The sequence below is a fragment of the Tigriopus californicus genome, chromosome 6 (genome assembly GCF_007210705.1).
Source record: "Tigriopus californicus strain San Diego chromosome 6, Tcal_SD_v2.1, whole genome shotgun sequence".
NCBI classification, from domain to species: domain Eukaryota; kingdom Metazoa; phylum Arthropoda; class Copepoda; order Harpacticoida; family Harpacticidae; genus Tigriopus; species Tigriopus californicus.
Genome location: NC_081445.1, coordinates 7,920,127 through 7,939,061, shown reverse-complemented (window position 1 = coordinate 7,939,061; position 18,935 = coordinate 7,920,127). Strand labels below are relative to the sequence as shown.

General features: G+C 42.5%; 2 protein-coding genes and 1 long non-coding RNA gene across 5 annotated transcripts; 1 reads left to right on the top strand and 2 right to left on the bottom strand.

Moving 5' to 3' along the window:
- Positions 1 to 1,904: 1,904 nt before the first annotated feature.
- Positions 1,905 to 12,949, top strand: LOC131882251 (dual oxidase-like). The gene is made up of 26 exons (XM_059229346.1): positions 1,905 to 2,409; positions 4,844 to 4,954; positions 5,151 to 5,317; positions 5,405 to 5,587; positions 5,651 to 5,858; positions 5,996 to 6,162; positions 6,261 to 6,379; positions 6,442 to 6,559; positions 6,630 to 6,836; positions 6,921 to 7,065; positions 7,127 to 7,238; positions 7,313 to 7,780; positions 7,845 to 7,928; positions 8,000 to 8,239; positions 8,337 to 8,511; positions 8,581 to 8,933; positions 9,746 to 9,912; positions 9,981 to 10,180; positions 10,247 to 10,503; positions 10,578 to 10,713; positions 10,774 to 10,930; positions 11,008 to 11,231; positions 11,342 to 11,494; positions 11,791 to 11,946; positions 12,518 to 12,646; positions 12,710 to 12,949. The coding sequence occupies exons 1-26, from the start codon at positions 2,340 to 2,342 to the stop codon at positions 12,836 to 12,838; spliced, it is 4,635 nt and encodes a 1,544-aa protein (XP_059085329.1). The 5' UTR covers positions 1,905 to 2,339; the 3' UTR covers positions 12,839 to 12,949.
- On the bottom strand, positions 7,055 to 8,311 carry LOC131882254 (uncharacterized). The gene is made up of 3 exons (XR_009373470.1): positions 8,228 to 8,311; positions 7,491 to 8,163; positions 7,055 to 7,268 (listed from the first exon to the last, which is right to left on the bottom strand). It is a non-coding gene; the product is annotated as an uncharacterized LOC131882254 (long non-coding RNA).
- LOC131882253 (mucin-2-like) lies at positions 12,928 to 18,236 on the bottom strand. Of its 3 annotated transcripts, XM_059229349.1 has the most exons (4): positions 17,796 to 18,236; positions 15,995 to 16,346; positions 14,445 to 15,669; positions 12,928 to 14,372 (listed from the first exon to the last, which is right to left on the bottom strand). In XM_059229349.1, exons 1-3 carry the CDS (start codon positions 17,947 to 17,949, stop codon positions 14,940 to 14,942), a joined length of 1,236 nt encoding a protein of 411 aa, XP_059085332.1. In that variant the 5' UTR covers positions 17,950 to 18,236; the 3' UTR covers positions 12,928 to 14,372; positions 14,445 to 14,939. The 3 variants fall into 3 exon arrangements, with proteins under 3 accessions (XP_059085332.1, XP_059085331.1, XP_059085330.1); XM_059229348.1 differs by lacking the exons at positions 15,995 to 16,346; positions 17,796 to 18,236 and having other exon boundaries at positions 12,928 to 14,117; positions 14,196 to 14,372; positions 14,445 to 14,944; XM_059229347.1 differs by lacking the exons at positions 15,995 to 16,346; positions 17,796 to 18,236 and having other exon boundaries at positions 14,445 to 14,944.
- Between the last annotated feature and the right edge of the window lie 699 nt (positions 18,237 to 18,935).

Sequence of the window (18,935 nt, the reverse complement as noted above, 5' to 3'; positions counted from 1 at the left end):
CACTCACGAAATAACAATACGAATCAATCGAGCAAGACGTGCGTCAGTCAATAAGGGACGCAGGGCTTTGCTCCTATATTACAGGGTTAGGCGAACAACCGAAGACATGATGATACATGGCATGGGAAACCATGAGAGAGCAAATTGATATATTACGTTGGAACCTGGTAAACGCTGGAACGTTGGAACAAGACCTTTGGATCGATTTATTGACAATATCAATTTTATCTCAAAAAGGATTCTTCAATAATGATAACTGAGGTTGATTAAGGGCGGCTTTACACTAGGATGGAAAACCGAGATTGAATCCGGTTTATGGATTGAAGTGGGACTAGTGCTGGGGCGAATCCAGCAGAGAACTCGAGTCGTTCACCGTACTCAAGTCGAACCAAACTCATACACCAAAAACTCGCCTAGTACTAGTCCTACTTCAATCCTGAAACCGGATTCAATCTTGGTTTTCCACCCTAGTATAAAGCCGACCTAAGTCTTTGCAAACAATATTTTTAGCGGAACGTTTGTGGCATCTTGCGTATTTTTTAGCGATTGAAAATAAAGTCGTCCGTTTTTCAAAATCCACAAGGACTAGGAACAAGAAGCGGGAAATATAGGAGTGATTATTTTCGTTTTTTCGGGTCCTATAGCTCACCATTCGCGCCCAGCCCTGTGCTGCCTCGTCGGGTCGGTGGTGTGCCCTTCGTCCTGAAGCCTTAAATACATAAGAGTCACTCCATCGACATGTAGTAGTCCTGTTGTGTCGGTAAATGAACGAAATCTTGACGCGGGAGCGACTTTTTCATGGTTGAAAATGTTGAAACACAGGCTTGACGAGGTCTAAAGTCAGGCCTACGTAGAAGGGTCCGAGTGGGTGCCAGTTATGCTTTATTACGCACGGTGTAAGCATGATGAAATCTACCGGCATTATTAACGGGTTACGTAGGTTGAAAATGAAGAATTACGTTTTTGAGAATCATATCAGAACATTTACGACACAGAATGGGGGGGGGGATGAAACTGATTTGATCCGCAACTGACGCAATAATAGGCCATGTTAACATTCCTGATTACCACTTTGCTTGACAACAATTTATAGGGATAGGGTTTTTATGGAAACTTTGGAGGCTAAAATGAGTGATGGACACTTGAAAGAGATTTTGCTCAAAAAGAAGCTTTCGACTCTTTAAAATCTAACAGGAAAATATGACTATGATTTCCTTGGAATTTGAATGCCACGATAGAGAAAATCTGACACCAAGGTTTTTGATCAGAAGTAGAAAATCGTAAAAAACTGAATTTTAGGATGAGGTTCCTTAAACTTTAATGCAGCCTTAAAGATATCATTCTGTTATCAGGATGGCTACACACTGTAAACGAGCAAAAAGGCAATTAATTATTTAGCATGTACATTAAACTAATAGATTCCAAAATTGGCATAGTTTGCAATAATAAAACGTTTTGTAGAACTTGTTTTGATGCCAAAATTGGCACAAAAAACCACACTGACTTCACTATCAAGGCATTATACTCTAAACTTGTGAACTTTAAAAAAAAAAAGAAATCGTTTTTAACTTAGGGAAAATGGCAGATATCTTAAATTCCAAAACTTAAGAACATAAGTTTTTCTTTCAAAAGACAAGGGTCCTGCACTAATTATGAACAAGATTTTCAAATATAGACTTTTTGGGCGATATATTCATGCCAAAACGACCAACATGCCTTTTGTCCATTTGTTGGCTGAACTCCAAACATTCTGAATTACTATAATTCGTTGTGGTGAAGCAAAGTCACCAGGACCTATTTGCTTGCCAGTCAACCTGAACCAAGCGATACAATTTTAAAATGGACCAAGAACCACATAACTCTTTAAAAAGCTCGGTCACACTGTCAAGATGACTATCAGGAGCACTTTGCTCGCAGTAAGGACACTGATGTGAAACTTACGAGCATGCCGGTTCTTGGCAACCGGCCTGTAGACAAGGTAAATGTGCGTGTCTAGAACCATCTCTTCAGATCAATCCTATGGATTGGTACACATACACACATACGCACGCTCACACACTTCTTGCACAGTAGATGGCGTGCGAAGTATTCGTAGTGCGTACAGTACTTCTTTAACTCCGTAAACCGCTCGGGTGTGCAAGTTGAATCACTACTCTCACAAGTCAAGTTCGTCAGTTCGTTGAAGAAAACTTTCAGGATGTGTGCTCCTCGTTCGTGTAGGATGACATAGAAAAAAGTGAAACAAAGAAGTGTTTTTTCACGCTTACTGCATAGTAGTTTATGTTTCTAGTAATCCTTGTGACGATTTAGTAACATGCATTGTGAATAAGAAAGTGAGCATGGAGATCCGCATTCTTGTGTTGGGGATCCTTGTCCAGTTGCTACGCGTTTCTCCATTGGTCTATGGGGGTAAGATTTCGCATGAATTGGCAATTCTTTTCATGTTTCTTCCTGTATGTGTTCAATTGACAAGTTATTACATTATAGTTATTACATGGCCAAAATCATTATCTGTATGTTGATGAATATTCCTCCTGTCCGCCCAAGCTTGTCTCATTAAAGCCACAAAAACATATTCTCTTGGCAGCATAACAGCAATGAAGTCATGAAAGATGCATGCAATTGGCGTATGGTAGTAAGTTGGTTTAGCACAAACAAGTGTCAAACCGTGTCTCAAGGACTCCAAGGAAGATGCTATCAGCAGCTGACTGGTGACTCGCGACGATGCACCGCAAAAGGGCTAGATTTTCAACTCAAATAGACTTGAATTTTAAGCTCGAGAATCACACAGAGGGAAATTTATGACGTTGAAATAGCTAGTGTAGTGCATTACTTTTCGTTTTGGTAGAGAAAAAAAAACCAACGTTGATTGATTGGAAGAAACTCCATCCAGTCAAGGGCAAAGCGTAATCTAAGTAACGAACGCTGCAAACATATAATAGCTACTAAATGCATACATGTATTTAGTCAATTCCCAAACCAATGCCGCCTTTTTATCATCCAGTATTTCACACCTAAAACGAGTTAAACAATAATGTACCTATGTGTCCATAAAACATTTCAAAAGCCCTTAATATCAATCTGCGGCCTTCATTTAATCTTTCCCTCATTGACCATCCATCAAAAACAAAACTGTCTTGTGAAGGACAAAAGTTCTTGAACTTGATCTGCTAGCCCATGCAGGATGTGAATGTCAGCAGGATTGGGAATGCGCCGCGAACGTCAACAATTATCCCTCCTTCCCTTACCCATTTCCTAAGATGTTGGAGACTGGTCTCACCTCCTTCTAAAATCAATGCGTGAATAACATCGAAAACAAAATCAATTAATGTATTCCATTTTCATTTTCTTCTTCCTCAAATGTTAGTAATGATTTTTTTTCCTTACGAACAATCAGTCATGAACTTAGTTCATGTAATTAAACCCATTTGAAGCCTACAACTTACAAATTCTCATACATAAGGGCGGCTTTACACTAGGATGGAAAACCGAGATTGAATCCGGTTTGAGGATTGAAGTAGGACTAGTGCTGGGGCGAGTTTTTGATGTATAAGTCTTTTTGTCCGACTTGAGTACAATGAAAGGCTGGGGTCCTCTGCTGGACTCAAGTCTTTTGCCGAACTCACCCTACTTCCATCCTCGAACCGGATTCAATCTTGGTTTTCCATCCTAGTGTAAAGCCGCCCTTAGACTCGATTCAAATTGAGATAGGCTGTTCCGAATTGTGAATAGAAATATATCATTTATGCCAAATCGACTTTGGAGTTGGTTACTTCTGGCACCGAGGTTTGAACCCAGGACACTGCCTTATTCTCGGTACTTCTCAGACCGCTTGCCTACACTAGCTCCTCGATTGCGATTGGAAAGGCAAGCGAGTATTCAATCTCGAATAGAAGTGGATCAGAACTAGTTTCGAGTTCTTTTCAAAACGATTTGATTCCAAAGGGCTCTCTAAACTCTAACAAAAGACTGGATGATTTTCTTTTACTTGGCCCAGCTCCATATGCATACGCACAAGACTCGGAAAATAAACGAGATTGTTCCATTCGGTGTCATTGCACCGTTGCTGTCAGATTGCAGACAAGAAGCCAATGTGGACCATCGTAAATCCTACTGAAAAGGAAACCTCTCAACAGACCGAATAATTAATGATTATAGCTAATTGATGAATCCTAATTGGTTGGTTTCCGGATCCTGGCATCCTTTTTCTCAGCTCCCTTTGCCAATGTTTTTGGGCAATGGTCAGAAAATAAATCTTTATCCTTGTATCGAGCACGATCTACCTCTTGATAAATGGGGTTTTGCTGCAGTACAAAGAAGTAACCCAAAAGTGATCCGTCGAATGAGACAAAATAAAGTACTGGGCTACAGCATAACAAGAGCTGGACAAAATCAAAGCTAAGATTCGTTGTCTGCATGATGAATGGGACGACCAGGAAGCCAATGAAACAGGAATATTGCGGGCAATTGTTTGCACAACCTTCTCAAATGTCAGGTTGTTCTCAATTACTTTCATTTTTCGAGTCAAAGAGATAAAAAAAGCTAATCTCCTGGTATCATGGTCCAGTCCAAGGGTGAGAATCGACACCATTGAGAATGTCCACCAACTTGATCAAAACCCCTGAATGGATAGAAGGAGCCAGGAAATCAATTTGCCACTCTCATCAAGCTCGAGTCCGTAATGTCTCAATAATGTTCAACGGGCTGGAGCGGATTAATGGCCAAACATTAATAACCAGAATCTTTGATCACCTCGGTTTTTTTTTGCTCTTCTAAGCTGATTCCCCTTCCATTCCTCTTATCATCCATTAAAAACCTTCCTCTGTTTATTTCTGCCTTTCAGGCATCTTCGATTTCGATGGACCGATTGACGTTTCGCCGAGTTATATTTATGAGCGGCAACGGTTCGATGGCTGGTTCAATAACATGGCCCATCCTGATTGGGGTAGCATCGGTAAGCAATTCACGACCAGTCCAAAGCGATGAATAGAGACTCAGCCTTCATCAGCGTAACTTGGATGTACAGAAAGATGTCCACGGCAGAAGCGGGGGTTTCCGCATACTTCATCAAAGGAATCGTTTAAGTGTCTGAAAAAGAGTGACCAGTTTTTCTTCTTCTATTCATCCTTCGTCTGAAATAATTATTCTAGGTAATCGTTTAACGAGGAAAACGCCAGCTTCCTATACTGATGGCGTTTATATGATGGCTGGAGCGGATCGGCCAAGTCCACGGAAATTAAGCGAGTCCTTCATGAAAGGCGAAGATGGCCTTTCTTCTAGACGGAATCGTACCGCGCTTTTGGCCTTTTTCGGACAAGTGAGGGGAACGATTTTAGCAACGTTTGCATGAAAAAACTAGGAAATGCTCTTCTAACTGACTGCTCTGAGGGTTCTTTTAATTCAGTTAGTCACAGCCGAGATTTTAATGGCCAGCGAAAATGGTTGTCCCCTCGAGATCCACAAGATCGAAATTGACAAATGCGATGAAATGTACGACGAAGAATGCCAAGGAGAGACGTCCATGCCATTTTATCGTGCCAATTACGACCCAGCCTCGGGTCAGAGCCCCAATAGTCCTCGGGAACAAGTAAGGGAAACAAAGAGTGATTGTGTGTGATTCTGGATTCACTCTCAATTGGCATCATTGCAGATCAATCGAATGACCACTTGGATCGACGGGAGTTTCATCTACAGCCATCAAGAGGCCTGGGTCAGCACAATGAGGAGCTTCCAGAATGGGAGTCTCAAGTGGATGGGAGGGATCCCAGGGATGCCACCCTATAATGTAGAACGGGTTCCACTCTTTAACGCGCCAAGTCCTCATGTCATGAGACGTTTGAATCCGGAAAGGATGTTTGGTGAGGGTTTCATTCGTTCTTTTGATCCAAGGTGTCAAGCGTAATTGTGTTGGGCAAAGGAACTCCATCACTTCCAATTGAAACGATCATTCGAGATGACTCGTTTGAACAAGATCGGTCTTAAATGTATTCCATAGTCTTGGGCGATCCCCGAACCAACCAAAATCCAGCCTTCCTGACCCTTGGGATTCTATTTTACCGATGGCACAATGTGCTAGCCGAGCGTGTTCAAAAGAAGCATCCAAATTGGCGGGACGAGGATGTGTTTCAAGCCGCGCGAAGGCTCAATATTGCCACCCTCCAAGTATGTGTGTGTGTGCTTACATCCTGACCAGGGTTTTCGAGGACAAAGAAACGAATATCTGTGATATCGGGCTTGATATTCAATCTTCCTCTTTTCAGAGCATTATTGCTTATGAATATGTACCAGCCTTCTTGGGCAAAGGGCTCAAGAAGTATGAGGGCTACAAGCCTGATATGCATCCCGGAATATCTCACGTTTTCCAAAGTGCAGCTTTCAGGTCAGAATGGAGTGCAACTACAATTGGACTTACTTACCTAGTAGTTTCGTGATTCGTTACAGATATGGGCATACCATGATTCCTCCAGGCATCTATAGGAGAGACGGTGAATGCCATTTCAAGGAGGATTTTCGAGGAAGTCCAGCCATGAGACTATGTTCCACTTGGTGGGATGCTCAGGTCTGGCAGATACAAATGACCACTGCCACAATTCCAAGTCGGTCAATCCCAATATTTTTCTTTCCTGCAGGGAGTACTGACCAGTACTAATGATAACAAGGAGATCGTTGAGGATATATTGAGAGGATTGTCATCTCAGATTTCTGAGCGAGAGGACTCCTTCCTTTGCTCGGATGTTCGGAACAAATTATTTGGCCCCATGGACTTTTCCCGAAGAGATTTGGCCTCGATCAACATCATGAGAGGTCGTGATAATGGCTTACCAGATTATAACACAGTAGGGAATATTCATGATTATTTTCCCCTCAAGAGCGTCACTCCAATATCTAATGTTTGAAGTGATTTTGCCACTTGTTTCCAGGTGAGAAAGTGTTTTAATCTGCCCATGGTGTCAAATTGGTCCCAGATCAACCCAACTTTGTACCAATCCCATCCGGAATTGTTTGAGAAATTGGCCGAGCTCTATGGATCTGACTGTCTGACCAACATCGACCTTTACATTGGGGGTAAGTGGTTTACGCCATTAGGAAATGGAATCATGTGCTTTGATTGCCTGTCTTCTTTCAGGAATGTTGGAGTCTAACGAGGGTCCTGGGCCTCTCTTTGGAGCCATTATCCAAGATCAATTTGAGAGATTGCGGGACTCAGATCGATTCTGGTTTGAGAACGCGGACAATGGGTAATTAAGATGAATGCCAATGATAACGACCTGGAATCATCAGAGTTTTTATATAAAAACGGACTCATTTTCAGTATTTTCACTCAGAAAGAGATTGATGGGATTCGAAGCATCAAGCTTTGGGACGTGATAGTGAATGCCTCATCTGTGAAGCCGGACCAGATCCAGAAAAACGTTTTCTTTTGGATGGAAAATGATCCGTGTGAACAACCCGCTCAACTAAAGGCTTCCAGTATGCCTCGTTGTGAATACCTTCGAGGCCACGATGCCTTTCAAGGCAGTGAGGCGGCCTATTTGTATGGGATCGTATTTTTCCTCTTCTTTCCCGTATTTTGCGCTTGTGCTGGGTACGGATTGATCAAGCTAACTAATAGTAGAAGACGCCGCGCCAAAAGCAATCAACCCGATGCCAATTGCTTCAAGAAGAATGCTCATCACAAGACCCATAACCATTTGAGAGTCAGAGAATGGATGGATCCCAATAAATCCCGACCTGTACGTGTCCTCCTAGGACCAGAGGCAGAAATCACGTTAACGAATCGGTATGACCTGACATTGAATGAACACGAATCCCAGTATAAGCATATGTTTGACATGTTTTACCAGGAAATCGGATATGTTAAGAAAAATGAATCTGGCCTCTTCGGAATCCTTGATGATTGAAGTGACAAGAGACGTGGGGGATAACAGGTTTTTAACCAGGAAATTACTTTTTAAAAAAACGACCCTAGTTGATAAGCACACCTTCTTTCACCTTTCAGACCCATGATACTGATGAAAGTGCCCCAAAGTTACGACTTGGTCCTTGAATTTGATTCAGAGCTGTCAAGAAAAAGATTCCTGATGAAAATGGAGTCCTTCATTTCGGGGCTCCGCAAATCCATAGAAATGGTACCCGTATTCAAGCGCCCGATGTTGGCCAAGGCTGAGACGAAAGAGCGACGTCAAAAGAAGCTGGAACACTTTTTCAGAGAGGCATATGCACTGACCTTCGGATTAAAGTAAGTAATCCCTCCATTTTCTTCGCCGCTCGTGTTTCGACAACAAGCTCAGAGCGATATCTCAGGGTGACTGTTTGCTGAAAACTCTTGATTTCAGGGAGGGCGAAAAGAAACGACCTGTGTTGTCCTCAGATGATAGCGTTAACGTGATGAGAACGGCCCTCACTAGAGACGAATTTGCCAATGCACTAGGCATGAGACCATCTGATATATTTGTTAACAAAATGTTCAAAATCGTGGACAAGGATCAAGATGAACGTATCTCTTTCCAAGTGAGTGGTTCCTTTCATAGTGTACTAGGCAGTTCCTGGAACATGATCGTGAGAGCATTTTCATTTTAGGAGTTCCTAGACACGGTGGTTCTGTTTTCCACGACTGGGAGGTCAGATGATAAGGTCAGAATCATTTTTGATATGTGTGATACGAATGAGAACGGGGTGATCGAGAAGACCGAGCTCCAAGAAATGCTCATCTCATTGGTGGAAATGGCGAAAACGGAAAAAGTTCTCGCCGAGCACGTTGACAAGCTGATTGACTCCATGTTTGAGACCTCTGGTTTTGAGGACAAAGAAGTACTAACTTACGAGGACTTCAAGAGTCTCATGAAGGACTTTAATGGAGACTTTCTCACCGTGGGTTTGGATTGTAAAGGAGCCAAACATAACTTTTTGGATACTACAACCAATATTGCTAGGTAAGACAATGATATACATGTTTAAAATTGGGAGAGGAAGTTGGGAAGTTTCTCAAAAATTGACGTCCACAAAGAAAATGTCTTGAATCACACTACGCAACAATGATTGTTAAGATTTTACATTACTAACCTGATCAGATCAACAAAGCAACCAACCGAGGAAGTCAATGTTCAGTTTGGTGTCAGCAAAAGTGTATAACCAAGTAATGATTCAAACTTGCACGAAAGGATGGTGGGTTAGCTACGTCCTTGTATTGTAACGTTTCAGTTATCCAAACATGAATCTCATCATGCCAAGAAACACTATTGTTTTTCCTAGCAATAGTAGCTTTAGGAATGCCGCTGATTTTAGTTCTTTGGCGCCTTAATAGGAGTTGTTCCATGTGTACACCCTCCCACATTGGAGGCGATAAATTGTACTAGTAGATTGAGCCCACTTCATCAAGTCCGACATACTTACTGTACTTGATTAGGTGGGCTTGGTTGCCAGTATTTTGTATTTCTTGTTCCAACATTAATCTTTCGAGTTATCTGGTTCATGTAACAAAGGATTAATCTTGTCAGTACAACCGAGGGCCTAAGTCCGGCATTTGAACAAGAGAGCGCCCGACTTTCATTTCACGCCCGAATGTCAGCTTTGGATCGTAAATGATAAAATGGCTCTAAAGTGGAAAGGAGTTAAAAGCTTTTCATGAAAGCTCGGATTTCTTACTCATTACTAAATTTCATTCGTAACACCTTGTTGCCATGAAATAATGGCCATTTGACCATGATCCCCCCATGATCCCTTAAGTGATTTCCATGCTTTTTAGGATGCAAACTTTCGCCATGGAATATCGCTTAGAACACAATAACAAGGGCTTTCTGAGAAAGAAATGGGATCGCCTCACGACGTTCTTAGAAGAAAACCGCCAACATATCTTCTATCTACTAGTCTTTTTCTCCATTAATGTGTATCTTTTCACCGAAAGATTTATTCGTAAGTGCCCCATTCAAGATCTTGAACCGACTACTTTCATCAACAAACGATTCCCATTCTTCCCATAGACTACAGCATAATGAGTGAACATGCCGATCTCCGACACATAATGGGTGTTGGTATCGCGATCACACGTGGTTGTGCCGCTGCTCTCTCGTTCGATTACTCAATACTGTTACTCTCCATGTCACGCAATCTCTTGACGAAGCTCAAAGAGAGCTCACTTCATCAATACATTCCGATTGATTCTCATCTTCAGTTCCACAAGGTTCCACATGATTTGGTTGAGGAGGAAATTACATATCCACTTATTGCATTTCCCTCTCCGTTCCAGATCTGTGCTTGCACGGCGCTGTTCTTCTCTTTTCTTCACTCTTGCGGTCATCTCGTAAATTTTTATCAAGTGGCTACGCAACCTCTCGAGCACTTGTCTTGCCTCTCACCAGAAGTAAGCTTCCCGTCGGATCAAAAGCCTTCCATTCCCTACTGGTTATTCCAGACATTGACTGGATTGACCGGGATCCTTTTGTATTCTATAGTGTGCATCATTTTCATGTTTGCTCACCCCATTATCCGACGGAAAGCCTATAGGTACGTGCGTGTGGCGAATGAATGAGTGTGTTCATTTGTGAGAGATACTAATGAGGTTTGAACTAACTCTCCAGGTTCTTTTGGTTAACCCATCAACTTTACGTTCTCTTCTACATCTTGTGCCTTCTTCACGGTCTCCAACGAATCACATCTGTGCCCAGGTTTTGGGTGTTCTTCATCTTCCCTGGAGCCATCTTTATTTTCGACAAGGTATTTGTTCCACGTGAGTGCCCCTAATTAACCGAGTACCGCACTCATTCATTTGTTTAGATTGAAAGCCTGAGGCGATCGTACATGGAACTTGACATTTTGGACACGGAAATATTACCCAGTGACGTCATCAAGATTACCTTCTACCGACCTCCAAACTTCACTTACCGATCGGGTCAATGGATCAGGGTCAGCTGCAATGTGGTTGGCTACTCGGGTAAGCACTGACAAACTAATGGACGGGACCTACTCGATTCCAAGTAGCTAATCGGTTCCATTTTTTTTCTTTCCAAGAATACCACAGTCTAACCATAACGAGTGCGCCTCATGAGGATTTTCTGTCCATTCACATCAAGGCTCGCGGTCCTTGGACTTGGCGGTTGAGGAACTATTTTGACAGTAGCAATATTGTGGAAGACGAAAGCAAAGCAGAGGATGACGTGATCCAAAATGCCAAGGGCAGTACTGAGGCCTTGGACGAGGACGACGGTCAGATCCAGCCCAGAATTCGTCTTCAGGTGCGAGTTTGAATGGCTTATTCCTAGGTTGACGAGTTTTCATTCTTGGAAATTCCGTTCATAATATGAATATATCAAGATATTCAACATATCTTGACTGATTTTCTTAGGGTCCCTTTGGCGGTGGAAATCAAGAGTGGTACAAATTTGAAGTGGCTGTCATGATTGGAGCCGGCATCGGGGTCACTCCGTACGCTTCTATTCTCAATGACCTTGTTTTTGGAACCTCCACGAATCGGTATTCCGGAGTGGCGTGTAAAAAGGTACTTGGAAGGAAGCATTTGATTTTACGTTTTAATGATCTATGCCACTGTTTGATGCATTCTGGATCTATCCATGAGTCATTCTTGAGCAAATTTTCGAATGCAACGAGGGTATCTTTTGATCTTTGTGCACCAATCATATTTTGAAATTTTCAACTCAAATCTTATCGGGCTTGTGTTGATCAAGCGAAAAGAACGTTTGCCTTCCTATTTGTAGCGACCTTTGATCTTCCTCTCTCTCTCTCTTTGCTAAGATTTTCCTCTTTAACCTTTCCTGGCCATTTGTTTCTGCCTAGGTGTACTTCCTGTGGATCACTCCTTCACATCGAACCTTCGAGTGGTTTATGGATGTGTTGCGCGATGTGGAACAAAAGGACGTGACCAATGTATTGGAAATGCACATTTTCATCACGCAATTCTTCCACAAATATGACCTTCGGACCACGATGTTGGTAGGCCCGTGTTTCAAGAATTGCTGACACTCCGTTGAGAGATTTTCCTCCCGAACCCCTTTTCGCCAATTACAGGGTGGAAAGAAATTAAGGGCCATTTTGGGTGCCTTCTGGAAATGTTTCTCCTCCCGCACTCGAAGATATTTTCCTGATCATATTGAATCTCAAGTTTCCATTACGAAGAACTATTGAAAAACCCAGTGCCACATCATAAATGATACATTTTTTGTTTTTGATTGATTCGACGAAGAGTACAGAAAATCTCACCCCCTCCCTTTGATCCTGCTGGCCTTCAGCAAAAGCATGGCCTTGGCTGTGGCCTCAAGACTGCACTCAATTGGCATTTTTGAACCTGAGGTTTTACATTACGTTGCCTGCAAGGCGCCATGTTATTGGATAGCTACCAATCTCCTAGAGGTTGAAATTGGATCATATTTGATTTAACACTAGATTTTTCAATTGGTTATTGGAATGAGAAACTCTGCTAGATTTAAGAAAATATGTTTTCAGGAGGCACCAAATGTGGTCTTTAGTTTGTATGCACCCTGTACATCCTTTTTTCTCTTCTTAGTACATTTGTGAGAACCACTTCCAAAGGCTTTCAAGAACGAGCCTCTTCACCAATTTGAAGGCTGCCAATCATTTTGGAAGGCCCGACATGGCCTCCTTCCTCCGATTCGTCCAGCGAAAGCATAGCTATGTAAGTAGAATTATATTCACGAGTAGGCCAGTCATTTCTTGAAATGTCTGGAAACGTTTCTAGGTAAGCAAAGTGGGCGTGTTCAGTTGTGGGCCGAATGCCGTGACGAAAGGCATCAGTGCAGCTTGTGAAGAGGTCAATCGAACTCGCAAACTGCCGTACTTTTCTCATCATTTTGAGAACTTCTGTTGAACTCTTTTGACCGTCTCTCCTTAAATCCATGCAGTATTACCCAGATTGCTCATTTCCCCTCGTTAGTGTTATTCATTGAAATAAATAGGTTATTTTTTAGTCAGTCTTCAATACGTTTTCTATCATTCAATACACTTTAGCATCATGAACAAAGCCGAACAATCTCAAATCTGATAACATTGCAATTTAAGTTGTGGAACACTTATTTTGGAGATCAAAGCCCAATGAATATGTAGATCTAAAATAAAAACACAAGCACAATTCTCTCAAGTCAAGAACGAGCGTGTTCGTTCCACATTGTCATTCGCCACTAAATCAGGGATAACCACTACTGACAACATTGGGACCACCCAGGCCGCCAATGCCACGGCCATGGGACCCATCCCCATAAAGGTCAAACCAGCTGTGGCCGTGGGTATCCCAAACACGATCAGTAGGTTCACGAGGCTGTTTCTCCCATTGAAGGTCTCTCGTAAAGCTGCAGTTAGCGAATTCACTGTTTTCCCGAGGCCACCATTGAGCACCTGCCTCAAGAACTTATCAAAGCCAAGCACAAAGTGTTCCACTAAGTCGTACAAGTTCACTTCCACAACTTCATTGGGCCTAATCGTTGATATTTCATTCGATTCTGGAACACTTACAGAGGTGGTCGTGATTGACGTGGCACTTGTTGTCGACCTTGTCGTCGTTGTCGTTGTTGTTGTTGTTGTTGTTGTAGAAATTGTTTTCGTTGTTTGGAACGTGACCTTTTCTTGGTTACTTAATGGCAAATCAGATTGCGTGGATCCAGCCGTTAACATGAAGAACCCGGAGGTCGTCAACAAAGGCTCCGGTCGATTAGTGGGCTTGTACTTTGAGACTGATCCTCCAAGGTCGCCTGGGGTACTGGGGCTGTGAGCCATTGTCTCTGATTTAATGGTTGCACTACCTTCGGTAGGTTTAATGGTCGGCTTATACTTGGAACTACTGGACCCCTGTGGATTAGGTGGATGAAATTGAGACGATTTGACCGTTGGTCTGTAACCCTTTATTGGCTGGAGGGTAAGAAGAGGAGCCAAAATTGGCTTGAGCTTGCTCATTGAAGTCCCTCCTTTGGGTGAGTAGGTTGGTCTCAAGGGATGATATTGAGGTAAAAACACTTCACTGGTCCTCAATGGCTTTTTCAAAGGTATACTGGGTGGTTCCAGCAGCATTGCCGAGGCTGTGGGTTTGTACGCCCCATGACTAGCTGTCGGTTTATATGGGGACCAGGTGGAATCGAATCGCTGAAAAGGTGTACCTACAAATGGAATTTGCGTCCTTTGTGGAACCATTGTGACCACTGAAGGTTGAGCCTGCATTGCATTTTCTGAGAAACCTTGTTTGATCCAGAACTCGGAGTCATGTGTATCCTGCATTGAGAGTTGCTGAATGTAATTCGATTGGTGTTGGAGATGCTCCATTGGGCCCATATGATGTATTAGGCTCGCTTCACTGGGAATCTGAGATAGAATGGCCGTGTCTCTATTCGTCTTTGAGGACATCTCCATTGAGCCTAAAACAGATTCCATTTTCAATGCATATGCGTTAGGGCAAGTATATTTCTTACGACAGTCAAGCTTCTTACCTTTGGGCTTCGAGTGCGACCACTCCTTGATGATGACTTGAGGCCGATTTGGAACCTGAGACTGGAACCCGGGGACAGATATTGTCGGCATTGTTGTTGTTGTTGTTGTTGTTGTTGTTGCTGCTGCTGTTGGTGGAGGTGGTGTACTAGCTGTTGGGGAAACCGTGGAAGGTACGAAAACTAAAAGGGAAGATACACTATCCATAACGACTGGTTGAGGTTGTGGCTTCTGATGACTCTCGTTGTCTTTGTGCTCGGGTTCCAATTTCCAGCTGTCTGGGTGGAAAACAAACTTGAGGGTGCTTGAATTCCCCGCCCTGAGGGAGTGTTCGAGATTGTTGGATATGTAAGACGTCATCTCTCCCACAAGTTCCTCAATCTCGTCCTGGTAAAGACGACGATCACTGTTCAGGCTCATCTGGCTCTTAGGAACATTGGAACACGTGGGTGCAGGAACCAAGACCAAAAGGCCGAACAAGATAATGGATAAAATATTCATGCTTGACTCATGATCTGAATCTTCTCGAGTTGCTGATCCACAAAATTACTCAGGAAATGAAGGACATCCAGGCTTTCAGGGGAGAAATATTGGGCAAACAGGCTGTCCTTCAGTTGCCGAAGCATTTCCCGAAAGTTCCCACGTAACTCTACGGTGTTCGAAAGCTCGTCTTGGCCTTTGTCATCCGTCAAAATGGACCAAATCAGGGACTCGGCCAATTCAGGCAACACCACCGGGTCAAGCAAACTTGTCAAATGGGAACTTCGGTGAGCGCGTTCCAATAATCGACGAAGTTTGTCGGCCTCCTGATTCCGGCTGAACAGATATACGGTCACGCTGTAGGCGCCAATCAAAAGGATCTGAAAGGGAGCGTGACCAAGCAAGAAAAGGCTGCTCAACGTCAACGGGATCACCCCGAGAAGAAAGACATATCGGTTCTGATAAACGAGACTGAAGAGGCTAGTAATGGACTCTGAAGTGGAGGACGGGCTCTCGATGGAGTGCTTCAGCTCGGCGAGGATCGATTGGAACTCGGGGTTTTGAGCCAACACATCAGTGGGTTGAATTATGTAAGGCACAGATTGGAGAGGCGAGGCCTGAGGTCGAGACGAAGAGGCTCCCGAGTCGATCTCCGGATAATGGACCACTTCCACACGATCCTGATCTCGAATGTAATCGAGCACGTTTCCGAGGATGGCGTAACCTTCTTTTTCTCTGGCTTTCAATCTGGGTTACAGTAGGTGAGTCAAGGCAATATGTTAATGACAGCAGATTAATTGCGACCTCGAGTTCGACGTTACCCATCTAATCCCCATTCATACAAAAACTGAACATGGCATACATTGCATCGCCATTTTGTATTCTACATGCAGAGTGCAAAGTCCCCGTAAGTACTAAGTAACGAACACGTAACGTCAACGAATGGCGATTCCATCCAATACCTAGTATAATCGGATGAACTTGTCAGGACCAAGGTGTTAAATAAACGCCAAAACTGGCCTACAGTACTCTGCTGTCTACAAAATGCTTCACAGTGTCGTATTGCCTTGACTCGATTGATGATGGGGACTCGGGGTAGTCTCTCGAGGCTGATCCGTACTCGCGATAATCCTCACTTTCGTAGGTATCGAGGTAATCGTTGGACGAGTCGTAATATTGCCGATCGTCAATGTGGGCCACCACGTGCCGTGACGAGTCTCGGTTATTCAAAGTGTGCACTTTGTTACCGTCACGGTTCTGGGGATCCTGGGATTCGGTGGTTCGAGTCCGACTTTCGGAGAAACCACGTGCTAGCGATGCGTATCCAAGTGGGAGTTGGAAATAGAGGTTCTCGTCTCTCCACAAAGGACTCTTGTTCGACCAGAGCTTTTGGTGGGATATCTCCTCGAAGAGAATGCGCTTGTCTGCTGAAACGGGGAAATCAGGTGAACAGGTGTTAGAATCGCGCCGTCGGGCGAAGGTCTAGGCCTGTTTCATGACAGGTATGAATGGAAAGTGTACGGTTCATTGTTCATGCCCGAGATATTAGCCATGACCAAGAGTTTAGGCAGGATGAACAAAGGGGTTTGCCAAATTCAATAGGGTAATGATTCAGTACGAAAAATGGTTTTTGTGTAAAAGTTGGGTATTTTTTTCCACACTGATTTTTGAATGATCTGTTTTTATTATCATTTATCAGGCTTGATTGGAAATAAATTATAGGATAAATGTTCGAAATGTTTATCGCTTAAACCAAGTCACGTGAACTTAATTTAGCAATCGAGTTTCAGTGTTCGGGTTTGAACCGGAAGACAAGCCACGTCTTAAGTCGGAGGTAAGTCATTTTCATTTTCATTTTCTCGGTTGTGTCTAGAAGTTATTGATTGGATTGCACATCTTATATTTGTCATCAAATGTGGGACTTTTTGAAGACACGGTATTGAAAAATACGAAATAAAAATGACTAGTCGTCGGCTAATAAAGCAACGATTGCTATGCCTGCTAATGCTAAATGTGACGTCATTCTGAGCACAAAAAACTGTACAAGTAATTGACCCCCGGGAGATTGCAGCAGGAGCGGCATGTTGTTGTGTAGTCATTGCACCTTTTTGAGGGTGGAGTTGAAGAAAGTTCAGACAAGACGTCATGTCAAGTATAAAAAACAATTGCAAATGAATGTCGTTTCAAAGAAACTATCAAAATCTCAAAAAAATGTCTTCCATTTAAAAGTAGCTTTCATTTAAAATAATAGCACAAACGTTACGGACGATGGGCGGAGAACAACTCATTTTAATTGTACCTAACCTTTTAAGAGGACTAACTTTGGACCAAAGGCCTTGAATCACATTGATCTACCCAAAGATGCTTTATCATCGTCAAACGGCAACTGCTTAATCCTTTCAACACTACAAAATGGACTCTGAAGTTTTTTTTTCGAATTGGTTTCAACAATCTCTGGTTTTACTGAAGGCAGTGTTTTTCTTTCCGATATGTAATGCTGTATGTTGTAAATCTTTATTGTTCTTTAAGTGTTTCTCCTGTCTTTAAATTCTTTAGTATTTTTTTACTTTGACAAATGAAGGAGTCGATCATCATTGTTGTTACTTTTGTCCAATATGGGAACTACATTTTCGTATCGCAGCTTTGATATGAGGGAACATTCATTAATGTTAACATCTTCAATGCATAAATCTTTCACGAAGTTCAACAACTCTCACGTAAAGCTGGACACTTCCGTATCCTTCTTTAAGTCGGTTATAAAGTCCTTTTTCATATCGACTTGGAAGATCGATGAACATACACAAATATGGAATGACCTTTAAAAATGGCTTGAGAATGTAACTCCATTGTAGACGAGCGAGGACCGCTTTTACCTTCGAACTCTCTCTGACTATCTTGGGAATAGAAGAGCGCATCTCTGGTGACTTTGGTGGTTTTAGCACAACACACAATTTGGAACAGCACCCAAGATAGAGTGAATCTACACCTTAGGACATTGGAACCATTGGATGTTTTGGAAAATCTCATCCTGAAGTCACTTCACAAGCAATTCCATCCAACCACCATGTCTTGCTCATGTTTACTGCCGGACTGGTTCAATTATTTAGAATCTGCTAACAAGTGGAGTGGACGAAGGTTCAGGCCCGAATAACCATTGGAAAGTAAAAGGACCATGGAGTCGAATTTCATCTCTTCTCAAGGGTGGATATCTAGATCAGACAAGATTTGCCACTGGAATATGCACTTGAGAAGAGGACAATATTTTGAATGTGTAGGCATCTAATGGGATGTGGCAGAAATGATCGAGAGGGTTGGAGAGCAATAATCGAGATATCCATGTGTCAACATTGTTGTCGCCTTTTCGGTTTCACTATTTAGCTTATAATCCGTGACAATGATACACCGCTGTTATGCAGATAAACAAATGTGACTTTTCTTTGAGTAAGGGAGTGCATTTAAAAATGTGATATCTAGGGCCGGTCAAAATTTGCAGATAAATATGGTCTTTCTTGACGACAAATTTGCATTAAAGCTAAACCAAATTTGCAAATAAACCTTCCAAAACANGGAGGGCTGTAAATGCTGTTTTTGCCTTCCCTATCAAACAACACGTAGATGAAAAAGAAAATGATATCGTAATATCTTCCATCTATCACCACTATTTCAAAATTCAATTTTATTTGACACTCTTTGACAGGATGTATGCAGGCAATTTTTTAATGCAATTGGGTACATGATATTCCCTAGACCACTGGAATCACATACCAGTGGTATATATTATGCAGTGGTAATATTATGTTCAGGATTTGAACAAAGTTTTTTTTACACATGATGAAAAAATGTTCTTATTGTCAAAAAGTGTTCATCATGGATTAGATTTGATTATATAAATAAGAAGATTCATTTTTGTGTGCGTGCAGCATGCTTCAAAGCGGGCATTAGCCAGAGCTGCAATAAATACCTTTATCCATAAGCTCAATAGTTGCTTTTTGAAACTGTTTTTGAAACTTGCG